The sequence below is a fragment of the Ochotona princeps genome, chromosome 20 (genome assembly GCF_030435755.1).
Source record: "Ochotona princeps isolate mOchPri1 chromosome 20, mOchPri1.hap1, whole genome shotgun sequence".
In the NCBI taxonomy this organism is placed as follows: Eukaryota; Metazoa; Chordata; class Mammalia; order Lagomorpha; family Ochotonidae; genus Ochotona; species Ochotona princeps.
Genome location: NC_080851.1, coordinates 119,709 through 141,339, shown reverse-complemented (window position 1 = coordinate 141,339; position 21,631 = coordinate 119,709). Strand labels below are relative to the sequence as shown.

The following is a 21,631-nucleotide window of genomic DNA, read 5'->3' as shown; positions in this document are numbered from 1 at the left end:
CCCTCACGTGTGAGAGCCGTGAGTGCTGGACCAGCTCTGCTGGCCCCTGTGGTCTTGGCCGCTTCACTTCATCCCTGCAGGGATTGGCCTGTTGTCCTTGATGACTCACACGGTGCCAGGAGAGCATTCAGTGAGATTCTGTGTCCCTGTCTGCTATGGCAGACAGTGCCCATGTGCCTCCAGAGGCAGAGCTCGGAAGCCCCAGGCCCAGGAGGAAACAGGGCACTCGCAACAGCTGCTGGAGGCCCATTTTGTGTGCTCCTTGAGCTCATGTGTGTGTGTGTGTTGTACATAGCCCCTTGCTGACTCCTGATCCATCTCCTGTAACTGACCCTGTACCTCCCTGTCTGCTCAGAGGCTGCTGGCCATGTCTGTGACCCACTGTGCTCCTCGGAGGGCTGCTGGGGCCCTGAAGCTCGGGACTGCGTCTCCTGCCGAAACGTCAGCCGCGGCAGGGAGTGTGTGGAGAGGTGCAATGTTCTGGAGGGGTGAGGCGCTGCTCTGAATCCATTCACTCGATCACAGATCAGACTCAGTGTATGCTTATTGGGTCCAGGAATTTGGTTCCTCCTTTTCTGTTCCCGTGTTGTCGAGAGTTTGTTATATCTTTTTCTGTTTGCTTGCAACTGTGTTTGTTTTCTGGCAAACACAATAGAAAATAGGCTTTCTGCATGATTTCCTAATCAGATTCAATCCCTTCTAGAATCTTTTGTCCCAGAAATATCTTCAGTTTCTCTAAGCTGCACAAAGTTTTGAAGGTAAACACAACAGTCACAAATGACTCCTTCTCATGCTTTTGTCCCCATTGCGAAGTCTGGATGTTCTGAGACCATCAATGCCATGGCAAGGCTTTGGACAATCGTGGCAAGAAGCAGTGTAATAGGAAAGTAGAACTGATGATCAAGGCAGAGGGAAGGGAACGAGATGAGGCCCATGCTCACTCTGTGCAAATTCATTAGCCAGTGAACTCAGAGACATGCCTGACTGACCATGCTGCTCCAGCCTCTAATAGGGGATGTCAGTCCAGCCCTGAATGCTGATCATCTCTTCCCATGGGTCACAGAAGCCCAGTGTCTACAACACTTGCTCATTTTGCAAGGCTGTTCCCTGAGGAGGCAGTAATCCAGGGATGATGCACAAAACTCATACCCTGACTCCCATTTGGTGTCATAGATGCTGTTTTCCTGACAGGGAGGACTGGAAATCGTGTTCAGGTGTGAACAGCCCTGCTGGGCACCTGAAAACCTCTGTGAATTCCCAAGCAGACACCAGCCTTCTTAGCAGCCGTCACAATTTCTGTCCGGTCAGTCACATGTGAGCTTCTGGCTTACCACTGGTCTAGGCATCCTGAGGAATGTTGAGAACCACATGAGCTTATGATTTAATATTGTGGTAGTAATTACTGAGCACATGTTGATATCCCAGCTTCCTGTTGGAGTTGTCAACTCTTTCAGCCTTATTTGAACATCCATGTGCAATGGAGGGAGGGAAACCTTGCAAGTACAACTGTCTTCACCCATCACTTGCTGTTTGTGAGCAGGAGACCCATGTATTTTGCGGGGAGCAGACAAGCAAAGGTTCTTCATGAGGCAGCACTCCTGAGAGCTCGGTTCTCTAGCTCTCTACATTTGAGGGACTTTGTTGAGGAATGCTCACATCATAAAATAGGTGTGTCCACTTGTGTTTAGTAATCAATCCTCTGTTCCTTCCACAGTGAGCCCAGGGAGTTTGTGGAGAATTCTGAGTGCATCCAGTGTCATCCAGAGTGCCTGCCCCAGACCATGAATGCCACCTGCACAGGACGGGTGAGGGTCACTTGGGGTGCTGTTCTCTTCCACCTCATACTACAAGTTTCTGGCACAGAAGAGCCACTGCACTGTAGCCACACCATCCTGGAGCAGAGAGAACAGGGGGTCAGAGCCCAAATCTGGGACCAAGGGAACTGCCTGTGAGAGCAATTTCCAGGACCATTGGAGTATGGTATTGCACAGCTGCCTCTTTGAGCCTGCACCTTTCCTGCCAGTATCCCACGCATGAAACCCCACACAATAATGTGGAGCTTTAGACCCACTTCTTCTTTGCAGCCTTTCTGGACTTGTTTGATCATTTTGTCCATGGCTTGTTTAACATCCACAGATAATTAGCGAAGCTCATAAACCCTTTCCAACAATTGTAAAGATTGTCATTTTTATGAATATAAGTTCAGCAAGAAACCAGAGGTACAGACACATTGAGAATGATAGCAAACAGAGGTGTACACTGTCAGTGCTAGCCCATGGATTCTTTATCCAGAGATTAAACCAGAAATAGATGGCAGGGATTTTTGGAAATGTTACTTTTATTGGGCATGTGCAGGCCTTTCTTGTTTTTTTTCCGCCCCCCCATACAACATAGCATGACAGCTGTGTGTGTGTAGCATTAGTATTGCATTTTGCACTGCACGTTAAGTAGACATCATTTACAGTGTGCAAGATTGCCAGGGTCAGCTGCCAGTCCTGCACTGCCTTATCAAAGGGAGCTGTACCAGAAGGAACCTCTGGAGCCAGTCCTTGTGGGCACTGAGGGCTACCGTAATTCCTCCCACCTGCAGCTGAGTTGGATTTGTGCCCCGTGCCCATATCCAACCTCACCAATGAAATTTGTGTGTCAGAGACTCACTGAAGTCAGGTGCAAGACGACAGGACCTTGTTCTGAAGTCTAAACTGCTTACAAAGTAAACTTGAGTGTCACAGTATTGGGTTATAGTACTACCATGAAAATAGTGGAGTGGATGGGATCTTGACTTCAGTCCTCCAAGCTCTGGCCTTGGATACATTCAGCCATGAAATGGACAGACTAGGATTCCAGAGGACCTGGTCAGGACTCTCCCTGTGGTTCATGTCCAGCCTGTCAGGAGGCATGAGGCCCACAGCCCAGCAGATCCAAGGCAATCTACAGAACCCAATGCGCATGGCTCTTCACCCCTTCTGATGCCACTGTTGCACTTGGATGTGTCACGTCTGATCCCCACAGAGACTCTCAGCCCCTCCTAGCCAAGCAGGCTTCCTTCAGGCTTCTCCTAACTTTGAGTGTGAAAGGCAGGAAAGGTGGTCTTGTCACAGAGGGTGTCTGTATACCCATGGGTGACCGCGGTGGTTTCTTTTTTTTTTTTTAAATATTTATTGTTTTTTAGATACAATTTAGTTGGTGGTGGGCTCACCCTTTGCCCTCCCAAAATTCCCTCCCTGCTGTTCTCTCTAAAATCATAATGTGTGTCCATCATGAATTTTCCCAAGTCCATCATGCTTCCACTGGAGTATCTCCCAGCCATTAGAACAATAACTTTTCATTGTAGGTTAATTCTTGTATCCTGGGGCCCTAATGTAGGTACAGTGAGGATTAGGTCTTCGTTGTTTATGGGCCTGACCAGGAGAGATGCTGTTGTCTGCCAAGAGCAGTGCAGTAAGGTCAGCATGCAGTTTTTTTGGTGCACGTGTCTGTCATGTGCCGTTTAAAGTCAGGAAATCTGTTCTCAGACGCTGATGGCAGGCAGAGTGAAGAAGGCAACCATGGACCATGGCGCCTTTGGTTTTCATTGCTCACATGAAATATTTATGGTTAAAATGACTTCCATTTTGAGAATCAGTGAGTATTTCAGAGTGTTTCCTGTGCTGTTCTACAGGGCCCAGACAACTGCATCCAATGTGCACACTTTATTGACGGCCCTCACTGTGTCAAGACCTGTCCGGCTGGCGTCATGGGGGAGAATGACACTCTGGTCTGGAAGTACGCTGACACTGGACGCACCTGCCGCCTGTGCCACCCGAACTGCACCTATGGGTGAGGGAGATGCAGCAGAGGGCCCCCCAGCTTGTAGATCCATGGGTTGAGAATGTCTTTTGGGCCGTGGGTGGCATAGTGGTTAGGATGCCACTTAGGACATCTGCTTTTTTTTTTAATTTATTTTTTTATTCATTAATTACATTGTATTATGTGACACAGTTTCATAGGTACTTGGATTCTCCCCACCCCTCCCCAAACCCTCCCACCATGGTGGATTCCTCCACTTTGTTGCATAACCACAGTTCAAGTTCAGTTGAGATTCCCCCATTTGCAAGCATATACCAAACATAGAGTCCAGCATCTTATTAGGACATCTGCTTTTGATGGCAGAATGGCTGGGTTCAAATCCTAATCCAGCTTCCTTCTGACATGTACCCTGGGAGGCAGCAGGAGGTGGCTCAGGCAGCTGGGTTCTTGCCAATCATGTGAGGGACACAGATGGAGCTATGAGTGTCCAGCTTCAGCCTGGCTCCGACCCAGCTCTTGTGGCATTTGGAGAATTATGCAATGGAAGATGAATCTCTCTCTTTATACCTCCCAAATTAATAAAAGAGAGAAAAGTCCAGAGAATATTGATTGAGTGACAAAGAAATTTTCTTGCCAGGTTAAGTGGTCATGTGACATGGTCACTACTCAGTTCTGCTAGAAGCACCAAAGGCCCATTGGCTTTTCCAGTGGCCTCTTGACCTTTGTCCTGGTATCAAGGGCATCCTTGGCCCTGCCCACCCAATCCAAGTTCTTCCCCTTCTCCAGGCGAGAAAGGTGAGGCTTGATGAAGGTTGTAGATGGTGGGCCGTCCCCAGGAGTCACCCTTCAGACAGCACTGTTGCCCACATGAAAGATGTTCTAGAGGATGGGGGCACTTTGCTCTTTTGTGGAGGTTCTTGCTTCCTCCATTACCTGCTAGGCTTATGCCCTCTCTCATGCTGGTGTGGACCAGTCACAGCTTCTGCTTCACCCCCATGGCCAGAGTGTGCTCTGACCACAGGCTACCTTGTGGCATGCTCCCTGTCCAGTGTGACTGCTGTGTTCTGGTCCTGGCCCCTGTAGCCCACCCATTCTGACATGTGAGGGCCATGGGGGGTAGTGTGGCTGTGTGAGCTGCTGTTCCTTCAGTGTTAGAACAGTCCCTGCCACAAAGGAGACCTCCAGAGTTCCTGCTCAATGGCTCAACATAGGCATCACCAATCATGTAGTGACCCTAACCCTCCACCAGGAGGAGGTGGTGATTTCAGGGTCATTTAACCCACTGGCCCTTACGATCAAAAAAAGAGCTGTAGCCATAAAATGCCTGGAAAGAAGAATGAGAAAAATGTGTCCTTCTCTTTCAATTCCTGCAGCTGTGTTGGGCCAGGTCTCGAAGGGTGTGCAACAAATGGGTAAGTTGTACTGCTTCATGTCCCGAGGTCTGTGGCAGAGGCAGAGATGGGCTCCCCTGCCTTCTGAACCCACTAGATGAAATCCTCTGCCCTGCCGGCCTGGAGCAGGCCCCAGTAACTCTTGCACAGCCGCCTCCCCTACACCCCTACTGGTCTTCTGACCCTGTGGCTGTGCTGGTCTTGCCGGGTCCTTCTACTCTGCCAACCTGCTTGATCCTGTCACACATATAAGTCCGAGAGGATTTTCTGTCAGTGAAGTCCTAGCCTGCTTTCTTGTCCCCATACGTGCTTGGCAAAGGTGTGGAAAGAATCAAAGCTGGAATTGTTGGGCCCAGCAAGATAGCCTAGTGGCTAAACTCCTCGGCTTGAACATGCCAGAAATCCCATATGGGCACTGGTTCTAATCCTGGCAGCCCTGCTTCCCATCCAGCTCTCTGCTTGTGACCTGGGAAAGCAGTGAAGGACGGCCCAAAACCTTGGGACCCTGTACCCGTGTGGGAGACCTGGAGGAAGTTCTTGGCTCCTGGCTTCAGATCGGCGCAGCACCAGCCGTTGCAGTCACTTGGGGGAGTGAATCATCAGCCTGTCTCTCCTCCTCTCTGTATATCTGATTTTTCAATAAAAATAAATAAATCTTAGGGAAAAAGCTGAAATTGTTGGTCAGTCTCAGCAGGGAAGAGTGACATATCAATCAGTGGTGTCCTGGGAGGAGCCAGGGATTATTCAGACGTCCCCAAATGCTAGCCAGCTATAGGCACCTGGGCTGGTCCTGATGATATTGACAAAACTCCTTCCCAGCCCTATTCACTTCCACTTCTCCCCCTGCCTGGAGTGAATGACAGCAGCCCATCTCTGCTGCCCTCCATGCAGGTGAAAGACAAGCAGGAAGCCCTCAAAAGGGCGGTCCTGCTCCTTAGGATTCATAGCCAGCTCAGTGCTCTCTATACTTCTCTGCATACGTCCCTGCCTCCACAGCCCCCTCTGCCACATCAACTCTCACGTTTCCTGGGCTCTTCTCATTTGCTCTCTCTTCTGCTGTGGCTCCTGTCACATCTCCAGTGTTCCCTGCAAAACAGTGAAAATCATATATTCAGACTGTGCCAGTTGGGGATATAGTGTGACCCAGGAGGTAGTACCTGAGTTCCCTGAAAAGAAAGTGCTACAAACTGTCATTTTGATGAACTACATTTGACCCACATTAAAAAAAAATCTAGAAGGACCTTGGCACCCTTCTATATATAAATGTTGCTGTTAATTAATGTTTGAGGCTTCTCACCCTAATCAAATATCTAAAATCATCAAAAATAAAATTTAGTAAAACAAAATTCATCTTTGAGGCTAATTAATTTTATACCTGAAAATAAGTTTACAGGGACAAATACTTAAGAATAACTTTCTAGGGCCCAGCACTGTGGCTCAGCAGGCTAATCTTCCTGCTGTGGTACCAGTATCCCATACAAGTGCCAGGTAGTGCCCTGGCTGTTCCACTTCCCATCCAGCTCCTGCTTATGGCCTGAGAAGACAGCAGAGGATGGCCCAAGTCCTTAGGCACCTGCATCCACTTGGGAAACCCAGAAGCTCCTGTGGAACAGCTAAACTGCAGAGCAGGGCTTAGGCTCATGGCACTGCATGCACCGCCAGAGCCCAGCTGCTCCTCCCCGCTGGAAGTTAAGCAGTGTCCACTTTCTGAGGTCATCATGGATGATGTTACTGTGTTCAGATAGCCATAATGTGTAAAATGCCATCTTCATGGAAGCTCCCATGAAACCTCACCGTATTTCTGCTCCTCATTCCAGCCCCAAGATCCCCTCCATCGCCACAGGGGTGGTAGGTGGCCTCCTGCTGCTGGTGGTGCTGGCCCTCGGCATTGGCCTCTTAATGCGCCGGCGCCACATTGTCCGGAAGCGCACGCTGAGGCGACTGCTGCAGGAGAGAGAGGTGAGTGGCTTGCACATGCTCGTCACTAAGACTCAGGAGGAATTTTTGAACATCTCATTAGGCCTAATTGATTCCATCCAGTCAGTATTGAGCGTGTCTAGGTCAGGTCACACAAACGCTTACAAAGATGGCCTTCTTCCACAGGCACAAGGCTGTGAAGGTGTCACCTGGAAGTCAGTGTTGTCCTCATGCTTGGCTGTTCCAGGTGGCTGTCTGTGCCCCTGGTTGCCCCGGGGCACTCACTCTGAAGCTGCTCGCCTGTGGGGCGGGGAGCTCAGGTGCTTGTAAACAGTGTAGTGCTATATATAAGGGCCCAGTGGGTGAGGGAAGTGAATAGGTGAGCAACAGAAGTGACCAGGTACATGATAGGAGTGACAGGTGGGTGAGTGACCAGGTAGGTAATGAGCATGGCAGGTGATGATGGGAACAAGAGGCGAGTGATGGAAGTATGGAGGGTGAGGTGACCAGGTAGATGATTCAAGTGATGGGAGAGTGGTACAGGTAACAGGTGGCAGTGGAGTGACAGGTGGGTGATGAAAGGCGTCACTGCACAACCCTTGCCTGCCAGAGCTTTTCAGTGCAGATGACTGGAATGAACCAGAAACTAAGCCGCATTTGGAGCATGGTTGTTCTTTGGAGCAAGTGCCCCAGGGACTATATCTCTGCCTGTTCTGTACAGGAGATATACCAGGTGAACTAAGCCTTTGCACCATGACAAGGCCACATGCTCTACACCTGCTGGACTGTTGTAACTCCAGTTCCATGTCTGTTCCATGTTTTTCACAGCTTGTGGAGCCTCTCACACCCAGCGGAGAGGCCCCCAATCAAGCCCTGCTGAGGATCTTAAAGGAAACAGAGTTCAAGAAGCTCAAAGTGCTGGGCTCTGGGGCTTTTGGTACTGTTTATAAGGTAAGATTTGGGGGTAGTCTGCAGACCCCTTAGGCTCCATGGGGGTGAAACAGAGTCCTCATCCTGTCCTCCATGTTGGCATCATTGGAAAATTGCAGTGTTTTCACCAAATATGATCACAGTTCCCAAGAAATGGTCTGTGAGAACAATGTTTTCTGGCACCGTGACTGGCCTTTCGGAGTGTGGGGCTCAAATCGTGCTCAGGAGGGCTGCCGGTGACTGTGGCAGCCTCCAGATACAGGCCTCTGTGTGGAGCCTGAGCTGGGGCAGGCTTAAAGTATAGGCCTGGAAGTTCTGTGTCTGATGCTGTTCTCAGTGCCTGACAGTTGAGGCTGGGGATGTGACTCCCATGGCTTGCCCTTTAGCTGGTGTCACTAACAAACCCACCCATTCCCAGTGCTGTGACAACTGATCTGTAGCTTTCCTTGCTGTTTTCTCGTAGGGTCTCTGGATTCCTGAAGGCGAGAAAGTTAAAATCCCTGTGGCCATCAAGGAGTTGAGGGAAGCCACATCTCCAAAGGCCAACAAGGAGATCCTGGATGTGAGTTCTGCCTGGTTTGGCCACCTCAGGCCTGGTGTCCATCCCCGCACCAGAACATTCTCCTCCGGCTCTCGCTGGCTAAGTTACCTCCTCCCCCTCCACCTGTTACCTCCTTCACGGGTGCAAACTTGCCTGGATCATGCCCATGCTTGGCAAATGCTGGTGATGAGTCCATAGCGCAGGATTCTCCTTGGGTAAACCAACAAGAAATCCACTTGTTTCATCTGTCTGGAGTAGGTTCAAACCTGTTGTAGTTCTGATTCTGAAACTTGCATCCAGGTTGTTCCAGTCTTCATTTCTCTGGAAGGCCTGTTGTAAAGGCTCACGGATTTGAAGGATATGGCCACTGTCCATTAGCACTCCTCAGTCTCACAGACTTTGTTCTCTGGTGTCCATTAGTCATTTTCACTGGCCACTCAGTCATTGTTCTTGGGTGTCCAATGGCTGTTCCTCCCACAGTCACTCAGTGATTGTTCCCTGGTGTCCACTGGCCAGTCCTCCCAATCACTCAGTCATTCTCCAGTGGCCACTGGCCATTCCTCCCATAGTCGCTCAGTCATTGCTGTCCAGTGTTCACTGACCATTCCTCCCAGTCACTCAAATGTTCTCTGGTGTCTGGCATCTGCTGATTGTAGGTATCTAGACTTGGTCTTAGAAACATTCCATGGGATTCTTCTGTCTTCACTTTGAATCCTACAGAACTTTCTCCACTGTCTCCAGTATTGCATCCAACCCAAGCCTCTCCCCAAGAAGTGCAGTCCAGACAACTCTGCTAAGCACTAGCATTTATTGAGGAGGCAGGTGAACCAACCAGTTGGGGTCAGCTCTCCTTTTATTCAGAGTGACCCCAAGGTGAGAGTTAGATGGAGTTTTATAGGAAGAGTGAATTGTACAGCCATGGGAACCAGGTGAGTTGGACAGCCACAGTAGGCTGCCATGGGAACAATGGGTAGACAATGGGTAGGCTATAGCAACCACAGAAGGCTGCCATGGGGACAGTGGGTGAGCTTGGTTAGCCACAGGAGGTGCCATGGGAACAATGAGTGAATGAATCATACAGTATTGATTCCTGGAACTTAAGGGTTGCTATCAGGGCATGTTAGTCTAGTGATCTGGCCCAAAAAGCAGGAAACTGGCAAAGCATTTTGTAAAGAAGCAGAAAGAGCAGGTTAGCAAACTTACTCTCCCTGAACCAAACTGACTCCATTTTGTGACTGGATTTTACACCAGAACCTTGCCAGCTAGCACTGGGACTACATATCCCAGAAAGGGACCTAGTTCCCTCCCAACATTGCTTGGGCTTGCTCTGGGGCAGGGAAGGGGGTGCAGGCCATAGGCTGAGGGCAGCAGAGTCAAAGATGAGAACAAATAGCCTCCAGTTCCCAGATAAGAAGGAAGAGCTCCAAACCCTCAGCAGACATTTGAGGTCACCCAAGCCTGGAGGAGAACCCCCAGTGGGCCCTGGACTGCAAGGGTCTCTGCCCGTGAGCAGCAAGCCGAGGCTTACTGTGTCCTCCACACAGATCTGCTTTTCCAGGGTAACTAGCCAAAAACAGGGCTCATGGTAACATGCCAGTGAGCAGCGTCCCACTGTGGCTGGGGCTGAGGCTGCAGAGACTCCCTCAGATCTTGGCCCTGGGGTCTGGCAGGGTTCCAGGTTCCGTGTGGCTGCCACCCACATCCCTCCCTTCCCATCCCTCCATTCCAGGTCAGCTCCTCACAGCCCCAGCACACGTGGGCTGCTCAGATTGCTCCAGTTGGCAGATTCCTCGCCTTCTGAAATGAGCACAGGCCCTCCACAAACCCTGCCAGATCCTGGGAACACGGGGGTGGCTGCTAGCCTTGGGGCTGTACAGCTTCCCAGGCCCTGGGAGGGGGTGGCTGCCTTCTTGGCTGTACTGCATCTGGCAGTTTTTCCTCAGATTTTCTCAGGCAGAGGGGAGGGAAGCACACAGGCTTACAGATGTGCTACATACCTGCTTTGGTGGGGAAGGGCAGAGCAGGGGCCCAAGTCTACTGCAGCCCAAGCTACTGTCACACAGCCCATTCCAGCTTGGGCTGCTCCACAGTGAGCAGTGACCCACTTGAGTTTGAGGCTGCTGCATAATGAGCAGGGGTCAACTCAGGCTCAGGGCTGCTGCACAGAGCAGCTGCCTTGGGGAAGACTGGCCTGGCCCCAACACTGGGCAGTGTGGCTTCAGGTTCCTCCAAGGTGCACTTGCCTGATTTGGTCTGACTTCTTGTAAATAAGTGCTTCTCCAAGATGCAGGAACATCTTCAGTACCCGCTGAGCCATGTGCTCTGCTCTTCAGCATTATGACTGTGACATGAGCAGAGAGCCCATAGCCTCCCTGAGGACAGAGGGTACATGGCCAGGAAAGATCCCTGCCCAGGGTGCCCATTGCTCAGAGTGCTTGGTTGGGACGGGTGCTTTCTGAATCACTCAAATCACCATGACTGTTCAGCTGGTGCTTCCCACAGCCTCAGCTCCCTAGAGGCTGTTCCCAGGCCCAGCTGTGCCTGCATGTACCAGCAGGGTGGAATTTAGGGAGTTGGACACCCTCTGGGGTGGAGGCCCAGGTCAGAAGGCTCACAGAGCAGGGCATGGATGCACTGAAGAGGAAAGGATGGTGTGATCTGTTTATGCTCCAGAGTGTACAGACCGCCTGCTCTCTCCTCTGCCTGCCTACCAGCCTGAGGCCCTGCTGGTTCCCCAGTCTGCATCTCCACAGAGAACCCGATGGAGCCTCAGGGCCTCCTCTCACAACCCAAGATTCTCCACCATTTGTGCCTTACACTGAAAGAGTATTTGGGTGTAGAAATGGATGGTCCCCAGATTCCCAGAAAAGGAGTCTCCATTATGAGGCTGATTACAAATGCATTCTGCTTCCTTTACCCACAGATAGCAGAAGGGATAACAGAAAGTGCTCATCTACAGCTCCCACTGGCAGCCTCTCCACATCAGCAAGGGTGGGGTCATAGGTGCAGAGATGTTCCCGAAACCGTGAGAGGCTGCCATCTTCCCATGTCTGCTCCATCAGGCCAGAGCCTGGAGTTGGGCACTGAGGGGGGCTTTGCAGGGCAGCCATGGGCAGGGCCCCTGTTCCAGATGCCCCTTTCTTGCGTACAGCCTGGTCAGGGCCAAGTCTGTGACATCCTGGTATCCTGAAGTCAAGAACTTCACAGGGAAAACATCAGTGCACACTGACTTAGAGCACCAGTGACCGACCCCTCTTTCAGCCAGCACTACGCAAGTGGTAGAGGCACCTGAGTCTGCCTGTGGACACCCTGGCCAGGGATCCCTCACCTTTCTGTGGATCTGACAAAGGTCCCGCACCAGATGTTTGTGGACTGGCTGCCTTCAGATGTCTCGTGTGACTGTCCCTCTCACTACTGTGGGCCTCTGACTGCCCCCTTCTCACACACAGGAGGCCTATGTGATGGCCAGTGTAGACAACCCCCACGTGTGCCGCCTCCTGGGCATCTGCCTGACTTCCACCGTGCAGCTCATCACTCAGCTTATGCCCTTTGGCTGCCTGCTGGACTATGTCCGAGAGCACAAGGACAACATTGGCTCCCAGCACCTGCTCAACTGGTGTGTGCAGATTGCCAAGGTAAGCTGAGCAGGGGGTTCCTGCTGGCACTGGCTCTGAGAAGCAAGTGATTGTTTTATCCAACAGGTTGTGGGTTCAGCTACCTGTACTAGCTGCTCCCTCTCTTTGGCCTTCAGCACAATGTAGCTTAATCAACTGATTGTCAGTAAAGGCGGGAGGAACATAGGAGAGAGTAGAGGAGTGCGGGATCTCCCATGATGGGATTGTAAGTGCTGTGCCATGCAGTGCTGTGCTTTATTTTGGGTTAGAGTTTGGCGAGTTGCAAGGACCCCCATCAGCCTCCAGCACCTCAGTTGGCTACAACTTTTCCTGCTTGCTGGGGGCTTGGTGCAATTTGATGCTGTGTCTTCACTTCAGTGAAGGTCTGTTGGTAACACTGACAGTGATTTGCAGCAGGGGAACTCATCCAGAGAGCACATGGGCTGAGGCTGTATGCAGGCAATAGGGGCTGAACCAGAGTCTGCTGCTTGGCTGGGTTCCTGCTGTGCTCCTTTGAGCAAGCCTGCTCAAAGAATCCAGCAGATGAGATCCAGCAGATGAGCCAGGTGGTGCCAGCTGTGAGCTGAAGAGAGGCCTGGCCTTCCTGCCCTTGCCACAAAAAGACCCCTGCTTCCATCCCTAGCCTCTCCGCTTTGGCTCCAGCCTCACTTTTCCTGACAGTGTATCAGGCCCTGAACTTGAAGAATTTGTGGGTAGGCTCTGTTGGCTGGGACATTCTGGGACAGTGGTGGCAGTACTACCCCCCATTTCGCGTTGCTTGTCTCAGCCTGGCAACTGGGAGCTGAGGAATGTGCACCCACCACTGAGTGCCTGGGTCACCAGGGGTCTCAGAACAGAGGCATCTGTCCTGGTCATCAGATGAGAATCCTAGAAGTATGGGTCACCCTGTAGGTCTGTGTGTGCCCTTGCCTGCTGTGACCAAATTTGGAGCCAAGGCCTGGAATGTGCCTGATTTTCTCAGGGGGAGGCATATATTGATTAGCTTGGCTCAGTCACTCCGTGGAGTGTGACAAATCAAAAGTGAATGTGGTTTCTCATAAGAGTGTGTGTACATACCTCAGTTATCAGATGTGGCCCTATTCTGAATCCAGCGAGGTTTCACCCCAGGGTCTCCAGGAAGAGCAGTGTCCTGTGCTTCCATCTCGGCGGGACACCTGACAGCCTGCCCTGGAGGCTGATGTGGAGCTGACTCTGAAGGGCTGGGGGGTCTGCACTGTGGAACCCCTAGTTTTCCCTCAACTCTGTCTCCCCTGGTTAGCAAGATGGACCCCCCCATTCCCTAGCACCCCCTGCTTTCTGGTTTCATGTTCTTGTCACCCATGGTTATTGCTTCCCGAAGTGGGACCCACCTGAGAGGAATCTTTTAGCACCTCCCCTGGCAGGGAAGCCAGAATCCTGGGTACTTAGAGGCAGCTCTGGATCCACTCACCAGGGGCTGCTGAGACATTTGGCAGCACTGCTCAGCCGGCTCCACAGAAGTTGCTGTGCCTGGATACAGCCTCAGCCCTCCCATCACTGTGGAATGTAGGCGTGGTGGGAGCAGCCTGTCTCTGAACATTGGCCAACCGCTAGTAGGGCTTGCAGGTGAATTCCATCCTTGACCTGGCATCCAGCAGCCACAGACTGGGCCAAGCACTTGGTCCACCCCCTGTATATCACTTATTTTCCTCCCTGCCTCTTCCTCTGTCCCCACATGAGTGAAGCAGGGACTAGAAGCTAATCTAAAGCCCTGTCTTCATCTTATTGAGGCAGCTTGTCCTTCACATCTGCCTGCTCACCCATGTCTGTGTGTATGGAGGATCCACCACCCAAGTCCTGTGCCCTTGATCACAAAGTCTCTCCAGCCAGAGCTTTCCATGCACAACCTTGCTCAGGACCCCAGCCCCCTCCCCACTTCCCAGCCACTGGCGCACTTGTTCCACTTAGCTTCTTTTGACATGTTGTCCTCCATTTTGTGAGCCTTTAGGAGTTTGTGACAGATTTTCTTTGAATTCAAAAGAAAAAATGGATACCCCTGTGTGAATGGCTAAACTGATGCAGACCTGTCTGTGGATGCAAATTTGTCCTTGGGCAGAAACAGCTGGAGTATTAAATCGTTTTATTTCTGTGAGTTTCAAGTGATACCATCCAGAAATACTGAGCATTTTCCATGGGAGTCACTGACTTGGTAAGGTTCTCTGCTGGTTCACAAAGGGCCAAACTCTTAAGTGTTTGTGGAAGACCTGGCCAGTGTTCAACAAGTTCCTTGTCCTGACCCAACTGCTAAGGGAATGAATAAAGTTATATCAGACAGACAAAAGGAAATGAGACTAGGTGGGATTGGCAGACAGACAAACCCATCTCTGTTCCCTCTACCTTGGAACAGAATCCAGGCATGGGTATGTGGCACAGTGATTAGAGCACTGCTTGGGGCACCCACGTGCCTGTGTCAGAGTCCTAGCTCCACTTGTAATCCTGCCTCCTGCTCAAGCACACCCTACTGGGCAGAAGGCGATGGTGGGAAATCTGGGTGCTTTCTGTTCACAAGGGACTCCCAGATTCAGTTCATGACTCCTGGCTTTGTCGATCCCTATTGCAGGCATTTGAATAATGAACCAGGGGATGGGAGCTCATGTGGTATCTCCTCCTGCCCTCCCTTCCTCTCTCCTCTTTCTTCTTCCCTCCTCCACTTCCTGTCTCCCTCCTGCCCTCTTTCCCTCCCTCGCTCCCCCTACCTTTGGAATTAAAAAGCAAAACTCAGATCTTAGAGCTTCTAACTGCTGGCCTTTGTAAAGAGTCCCTGAGTATGAACTCCTGGGAACATTTTCTCACCAGGAAGGAGTGAGCCAGATGAGAAAATTCAGCTACTCTTCCCAGCATGTGGCATGGTAATAGCAGACCGTGTCTGAGCCACAAGACCCTAGTATCATCACAGTACATTATTGCAGAGCCCTGCAATGAATGAATCAGTCTGCTTAGACTGTGGTCTAGCCACTCTTTCCCCAAATGCTGTGATTATCTTACAGACTGACGTTCCAAGAGCATCTTCCAGGTCCCTTTCAACCTCAGTGCTTCAAAATTCACTTTAGCTAACGAGATAATTAACAGCAGCAACAAAAGCTATCATTCAGTAAAGGAGATGTTGGAGAAGGAGGAACTGGGTTTCCCAAGAGACCCTCCTGAGGCCTGTGCTGACCTGACTCTGTTGTCCCTGAGTACAGTCCACAGGATAGCACATGCTGCTGGGCATGCTGATAGCCTTTCAAGCCACCCAAGTGTGGACTGAGGCCACAGAGGCTCATTGAATCCTATGGACCTCATCTGAGAGAGGGCTGACGACCTACCAGCTTTGTGTAGTGGCCTGGATTGACTTGCTAGATTTTTTTTTTCTCTTTTATTTTTGGCATCCCAAGCAATCAAGCTTCATCTGGAGGTTAGAGTGGAGAAGCAAGGTGTGGTTCCAAGAGTGCCAGCCTCTGGACACGGTAGATTAACCAGAAGGGTGACTCCAGGTCCCTGGACAGAAAGCAGCTTCCAGGCAGCTGTGTCTGAAGTGGCTGAGACCTCAGTGCTCAGCCAGCCAGCCTTCAAGCTGCTGTTGTGCACATGTGCGCCATACAGGATTCCCTTGAGTGCTGGTGATGAGAACTAAACAGTGCTGAGACACCCCATTTGAGGCCATTGTTTTGGGTTTCATGATCTTATAAGGAACATAAATTTTAATGGAGGGAAGGGCACCGAGACACCTGCTGCAGAGAAGTCTGTGATCAACAAGGGGTGAGGAACGCATGAGGGCGCACAGGTGAGGGAGAAGAGGGAGCAGTAAGAGCTCCTGAGGGCCAGTGTGGGTTGGACCATAGAGCCTGGGGTCTGCGAGGCCAGAGCCGAGCAAGCTTGGTCTTTTCCAAATGGGCCAGTGTTTGTCCACTAAAAAGATTTGCTCCTGTCCTGAGAGATGGTGTTCCCACGGCTGAGAAGCCATCGCTACTCCCTGCATCCCAGGGGGCTGAAGCAGATGAAAGAGGCCACTTGGAAGACAGCACAGCCTGGACACCTGTCCTCTGCAGTCTCCTGCCTGCCTGATAGGGTCCCTCCTACCCAACCCTGACAAGCTTCTTTGCCATCACACAGAGCCCTTGGGAAGGGAAGCATAATGTCAGCACATCTCAATGTCCAGGAGCTTTCTGAGCCACACAGGAAGGAGCTGGGAAACAATACTGCTCCCAACAAGAAAAATGGGCTCCCAAAATAGCACCAGACAATAGATCGTAGTAGCATCCTGGTGGCTGGTTCTTTCTGGAATTTCAAACGTTCACCCTGATATACCAAGCTAAGTCATAATTTTCATCTAATATCAATGCAAAAAGAAGTCAAGAATTAGCCAGAAACCTTGGGACATCCTTATCTTGAGGGATTCTCCCTTTATTAAGATGGACTTGGGCCTGACGGCGTAGCCTAGCGGCTAAAGTCCTCGCCTTGAATGCCCCGGGATCCCATATGGGCGCCGGTTCTAATCCCGGCAGCTCCACTTTCCATCCAGCTCCCTGCTTGTGGCCTGGGGAAGCAGTCGAGGATGGCCCAAAGCTTTGGGACCCTTCACCCGCGTGGGAGACCCAGAAGAGGTTCCTGGTTCCCGGCTTCAGATCGGCTCAGTTCTGGCCATTGTGGCTACTTGGGGAGTGAATCATTGGATGGAAGATCTTCCTCTCTGTCTCTCCTCCGCTCTGTATATCTGACTTTGTAATAAAATAAATAAATCTTTAAAAAAAAGACGGACTCGGAAACCCCAGCAAGCAGAGGGCTGATCCCTGATGGGGAGTGGAGCAGGCACTAGGTAGGAGGTAGAAAAGGCAGCCTGACCCAGCACCCAGAAAAGGGGACAGGGCATTTGTGAGAGAAGGGAGAGTGAGGAGAGCACAGAGTAGGCCCTACTAGGAAACACAGGTCAACAGGATGGAACCTCAAGGAGCTGAGGTCCAAAGTGATCCTGTCTACCTGCGAATGACATCTAAGGGCCCAGGGTAAAGGCTGTTCTCAGACCTTGCAGCATGGTCAGGGGAGAAGACTGTTCAACACGGACTTTGGCATCCGTGTGCTTAGAGAAACACCACTGGAAAGAGAAGTGGACAGGAATCCTCTGTCAATCGTGAGTTGGGGTTGAGTCCAACAGTGCATGGAGAGAAAATTGGCATCCAACAGTGAGAGCTGCTAGGCCAGCTTGTTGAGGTCCACTTTGATTCCACAGAACCCGCAGGGTTGAAAGATAGGCAGCCTAGTCACTGGCCATAGCCGCAAGTTCCATGGCTCTGGTGCAAGGGGTACAGGGCCAGGCACCCTGAGGCCAGAAGCCTGATGTTGGCCCACGGGCCCTCACCTGTCATGCATTTCAGGGCATGAACTACCTGGAGGACCGGCGTCTGGTGCACCGTGACCTAGCTGCCAGGAACGTCCTGGTGAAGACACCACAACACGTCAAGATCACAGACTTCGGGCTGGCCAAGCTGCTCGGTGCCGAGGAAAAGGAATACCACGCTGAAGGGGGCAAGGTAAGAGCCACCACAGTCAGCATGGTGGTCCTGCAGACAGTGGGATCCCTGACTGGGATCACATGACTCCTGCTGACCCTCACCTCGGCTGTGCTGCGGGTTTCTGCTGGACTCACAGGCCCTCCACCCTCCCATTGTGAGTCGCACACATCGAAGAGCTGTGCCTTCTAGCTCCAGGCAGCATCCCTGGTGTCCCCAGCCTGCCCCTGGCCCTCAGTCCTGCATGGCTTCATTTGTCAATGTAGAGAAGCAGAGCTATTCACTGCTTCTTTCCTGTCACCCCAAGGTCCCCATTAAGTGGATGGCTTTGGAATCCATTTTACATCGGATTTATACCCACCAGAGCGATGTCTGGAGCTACGGTGAGTCTTGGTGTAAAGACACATACTAAGCAGTTGTTCACTGTTTGCTTTGTTTTCTTTCAAGACCATGACTGATAAGAAAGCAATAGCTGCTGCCCGTGGCACTGAGGAAGCTGACAGACCACAGGACCTAGCTACCAATGACTTCCTCCGTCAGGGTCAGGGGTAGAAAGAGAGGTCGTGTTCTCCAGCATAGAAAACCCCTCTGCCTGGAAACAGAGCCTAACCTGGGGGAACCCCAGGGGGACAGAGTCTCCCAGTGTGAAACAAGGCTTTCTGAAATACCGTCCCCATGTCCACACATGTCAGCATGGAAACTGCTGCTGTCTCTGTTCTAGGGAAGCCCCCTCATCTCCTCCTGACCCTAGCGTAGCCATGCCAAGTCCAGGCTCCATCCCTGTCTCCTTCAGTTCGTGACCCATCCCTAAACCTGCCTGGGCCCTGCTGTCAGGAAAGCACCACTGACCAGAGGCCACAGCTGCTGCAGCAGACATAGCTACCTGTGACCACACTGGGCCTTCTGGCTTCAGTCCACGAAGGCCAGGGACTCACCCACTGTCAGGTGTCCCCAACTACTCACAGGGAATGAGGAGCGGTGTCACCCCTACTCCCACGAAAATGTGGGAAAACAAGGTTGAGGGTGAATCCCTGAAAACAGAAATGGCCACACACATGCACACACACACACACACACACACACACACACACACACACACACACCCAGGATTGCTCAGGTCATCACTGGGTCTGTCTTCTTTTTCCTGAAGGTTTGTTAGCTCTGTAATGTTCCAGATGTGTACCTCTATGAATACTTCACCAGTCTGTGCTTCCTGTTGCAGTGTAAGCCCCACACAGGCAGAAATCTCTGACTGTGGAGAGACCAGCAAGTCTCTGCAGCTTTTCTCAGCTGCCTTACAGGAGCAGAAATACACCCAGCCCCTGCTGGTCTCAGTTCCGTGTATAGCCCTGCCAAACATCTGCTCTCCGGCAAAGGCAAAAGTGCAATTTTGAGCCATCAGTCTTGTACTTCTCTGCTTAGCACCATTCATTGGTTTTCTGTGGTTTTTTTTTTTCACATTAAATCTGAAGTCCTCACCATGACAGATAAGATCATATGGCCACCCCCTTACCCTCTATATCCAGCCAGGATGTGGAAAGTTCTCCAGAATTCAGTGACTTAAACTCAGGCTTATTGTAGGAGGTGTGTGTTCAACCTAGACCCAGTTGTTGCTATCAGAGATTGACCTACTATCTCTAGCAGAACACAGACCCTGTCACTCCAGTCTCTAGTCTCCAGGAGGCATAATACTCTCTTTAGGAAAGCAGGGACCTGGTGTGTGCTTTCCAGAAGTTAGGGAACCCCTTGCCCTCCCAACCCCACCAAGCCCTGCCAGCTACCTACACCCCACTCCTGACAGAGTCCAGCTCCGGCGGAGGTTCAGAACTCGCAAAGGGTGCGTGGATGAGGCACAAGGAAAGAAAGAAATGAGACGGACCATCAGGATTCCTTGATCGTAGTAGACAATGCGAGAAAGCTGTCCGCTTTATTTATACAGAAGCAGTACAAAGTTTTTTCTTAGAGGCATTTTGACATAGCTTCAGGGGGGCACAATTTACAACTTTTTGAGAAATGATTGAGGAAGGATTCCACATTCCTTGCTTATCTTGGCTTGCCAGTCTTCATCTGCTCTCCTCAGGTCTGGGCTATAACCTAGACGCCATCTGTGTCAACCAGACCCCTACCTTGAATTACGTATGAGTTAAAAGGACTGGGGCCTTGGTCTATGGGGATTGGGGTTATTGACATTAGTTGGCCATTAGGTCTGTAAGCTCACACAGTTCGTTAACCAAACAAGTAAAGCAAGGGTTATAACGGCGGAAAGAATTGCAGTTAGCAATGAGCTAAGTTACTCTATTTAAGTTTCAACTCTACAATGGATAAGTGAGTGTTTCTAAAGACAATTCTATAAATTGTTTCACTATTAGACAAGGCATTATCCATTCCAATGTTGCAGCCAAGAATTTCTCAGTAGGCAACACATCTTATGCAGTAATACACTCCTACTACAATTCTTATTCTACAACTTATCTATCACTAAATGGGAGAAATACATCAAGAGAGAAAAAACATGAAGATCTAAGACAAAAAGTTTTAAACATTACTTACCTCTACAACTGCAGGTTCTATAACTTCATAAGTGATCAAACAGTAATCAAAAGTATATCTTTATGATGTTAGTGAAATCACCCTGTATTTCCTCTAGCTAAAAATTTATGAAAACAACTAAAGCAACTACATTTTCTATATTCTAAAGAATTGCAAGGACAGGCTAACCTTTAAGACCACAGTAACTATATTTGTTGCCTTAGCAGGATAGCCTTTAGGGTCACAGTAGCTATATTCTTTGTCATAGCAGGATGGCCTTTAGGGTCACAGTAACAGGATAACTTTTAGTGTCCCAGTAACAGGATAGTTTTTAAGGTCTCTCTTATCAAGCCATTCCCCAGAAAGCATGCTAAATATCTGGACCAGATTTTATGGCAATGGGTAAACAGCACAGACTTAATTATACTACTGTGTGTAGTAAAAGGCCCATTCACCAAGACATCCTCAGTAACATTAACTCTTAAGCTCATGTTGGTTGTAAAAGCCATCTCACAGGGGCAGACAATGCCTCAATAGATTACAAAATTCTTAGTGGGGTGGTTGAGTGCCCATGCGAAAGGGGGTGAATACTGCGTCAAGGTGGTCAGAGATGAATCCACTGGGCCCTGCCAAGCAGCTGGAAGCTCCCCAGGCCCTGCCAAGCAGGGAGCTGTTCTCTTCACACCTTCGTGTTATTAACACCTACTGCACGGACCCCATCACACTCCTAGCCAGAGCACACTCTGCCCATTAGAAGCAAATGAGGGTTCTTCCTTCCACAAGATTGCCTTGACATGTCCTGCCCCCCTAGATCACTATCTCCCCCACATTCCAACCTTATGCCTGGGACTAATTCAGCTAGCTCCATGGAAAAAACACTGTGGGAATATGTATCTGGAAACCAAATCTGAAAATAATGGGCCCTTGGACCACCTGTGCCAAGACCCTGTGTCTGTACTTCCTTGGGTAGTTGGGGACCAATGACTGAACTTAGCCCCGACAGCACAGGGCCCACACTACTGAAAAGAAGGAGTGGCCCTGGGTACCAGGTAAGCACAGTTCCCCTGGTCTCTGTACATCTCTGGAGCAGAGAACCTTGTCATGTGGGGAGGAGGGGTAACTCTGAGAGAGTCTAAAGTGCCCTCAGGCTCATCTGGAAATCACCAACTCTGAAATCATCTGATTGGCTTGGTATTTGCTAGGATGTGAGGGTAAGATTTGTGTGTATCAAAGGAATGCAGGTTTCTGTGTTCCCTCCTCTACCTGAAAGCACAGTCCCCAGCTTCCTGCCACCAGGCAGAGATGCTGTGTTAGACAGCAGCAGCAGTCATAGTGTGGTGACCATTCATGCTGCCCTCTGCTGCACTGCACCTGTTGGTCCTGGCCTCTTTTTTG

At 50.6% G+C, this 21,631-nt stretch overlaps 1 protein-coding gene across 1 annotated transcript in view; it reads left to right on the top strand.

The window, feature by feature from the left end:
* EGFR (epidermal growth factor receptor) overlaps positions 1-21,631 on the top strand; it is a 99,432-nt gene that overhangs the window by 72,268 nt on the left and 5,533 nt on the right. The window contains exons 13-22 of the mRNA XM_058678068.1: positions 356-488; positions 1,715-1,805; positions 3,662-3,819; positions 5,163-5,201; positions 6,998-7,139; positions 7,926-8,048; positions 8,491-8,589; positions 12,018-12,203; positions 17,573-17,728; positions 18,015-18,090. Coding sequence (XP_058534051.1) covers positions 356-488; positions 1,715-1,805; positions 3,662-3,819; positions 5,163-5,201; positions 6,998-7,139; positions 7,926-8,048; positions 8,491-8,589; positions 12,018-12,203; positions 17,573-17,728; positions 18,015-18,090 — 1,203 coding nt within the window. The remainder of the gene's footprint in view (positions 1-355; positions 489-1,714; positions 1,806-3,661; positions 3,820-5,162; positions 5,202-6,997; positions 7,140-7,925; positions 8,049-8,490; positions 8,590-12,017; positions 12,204-17,572; positions 17,729-18,014; positions 18,091-21,631) is intronic.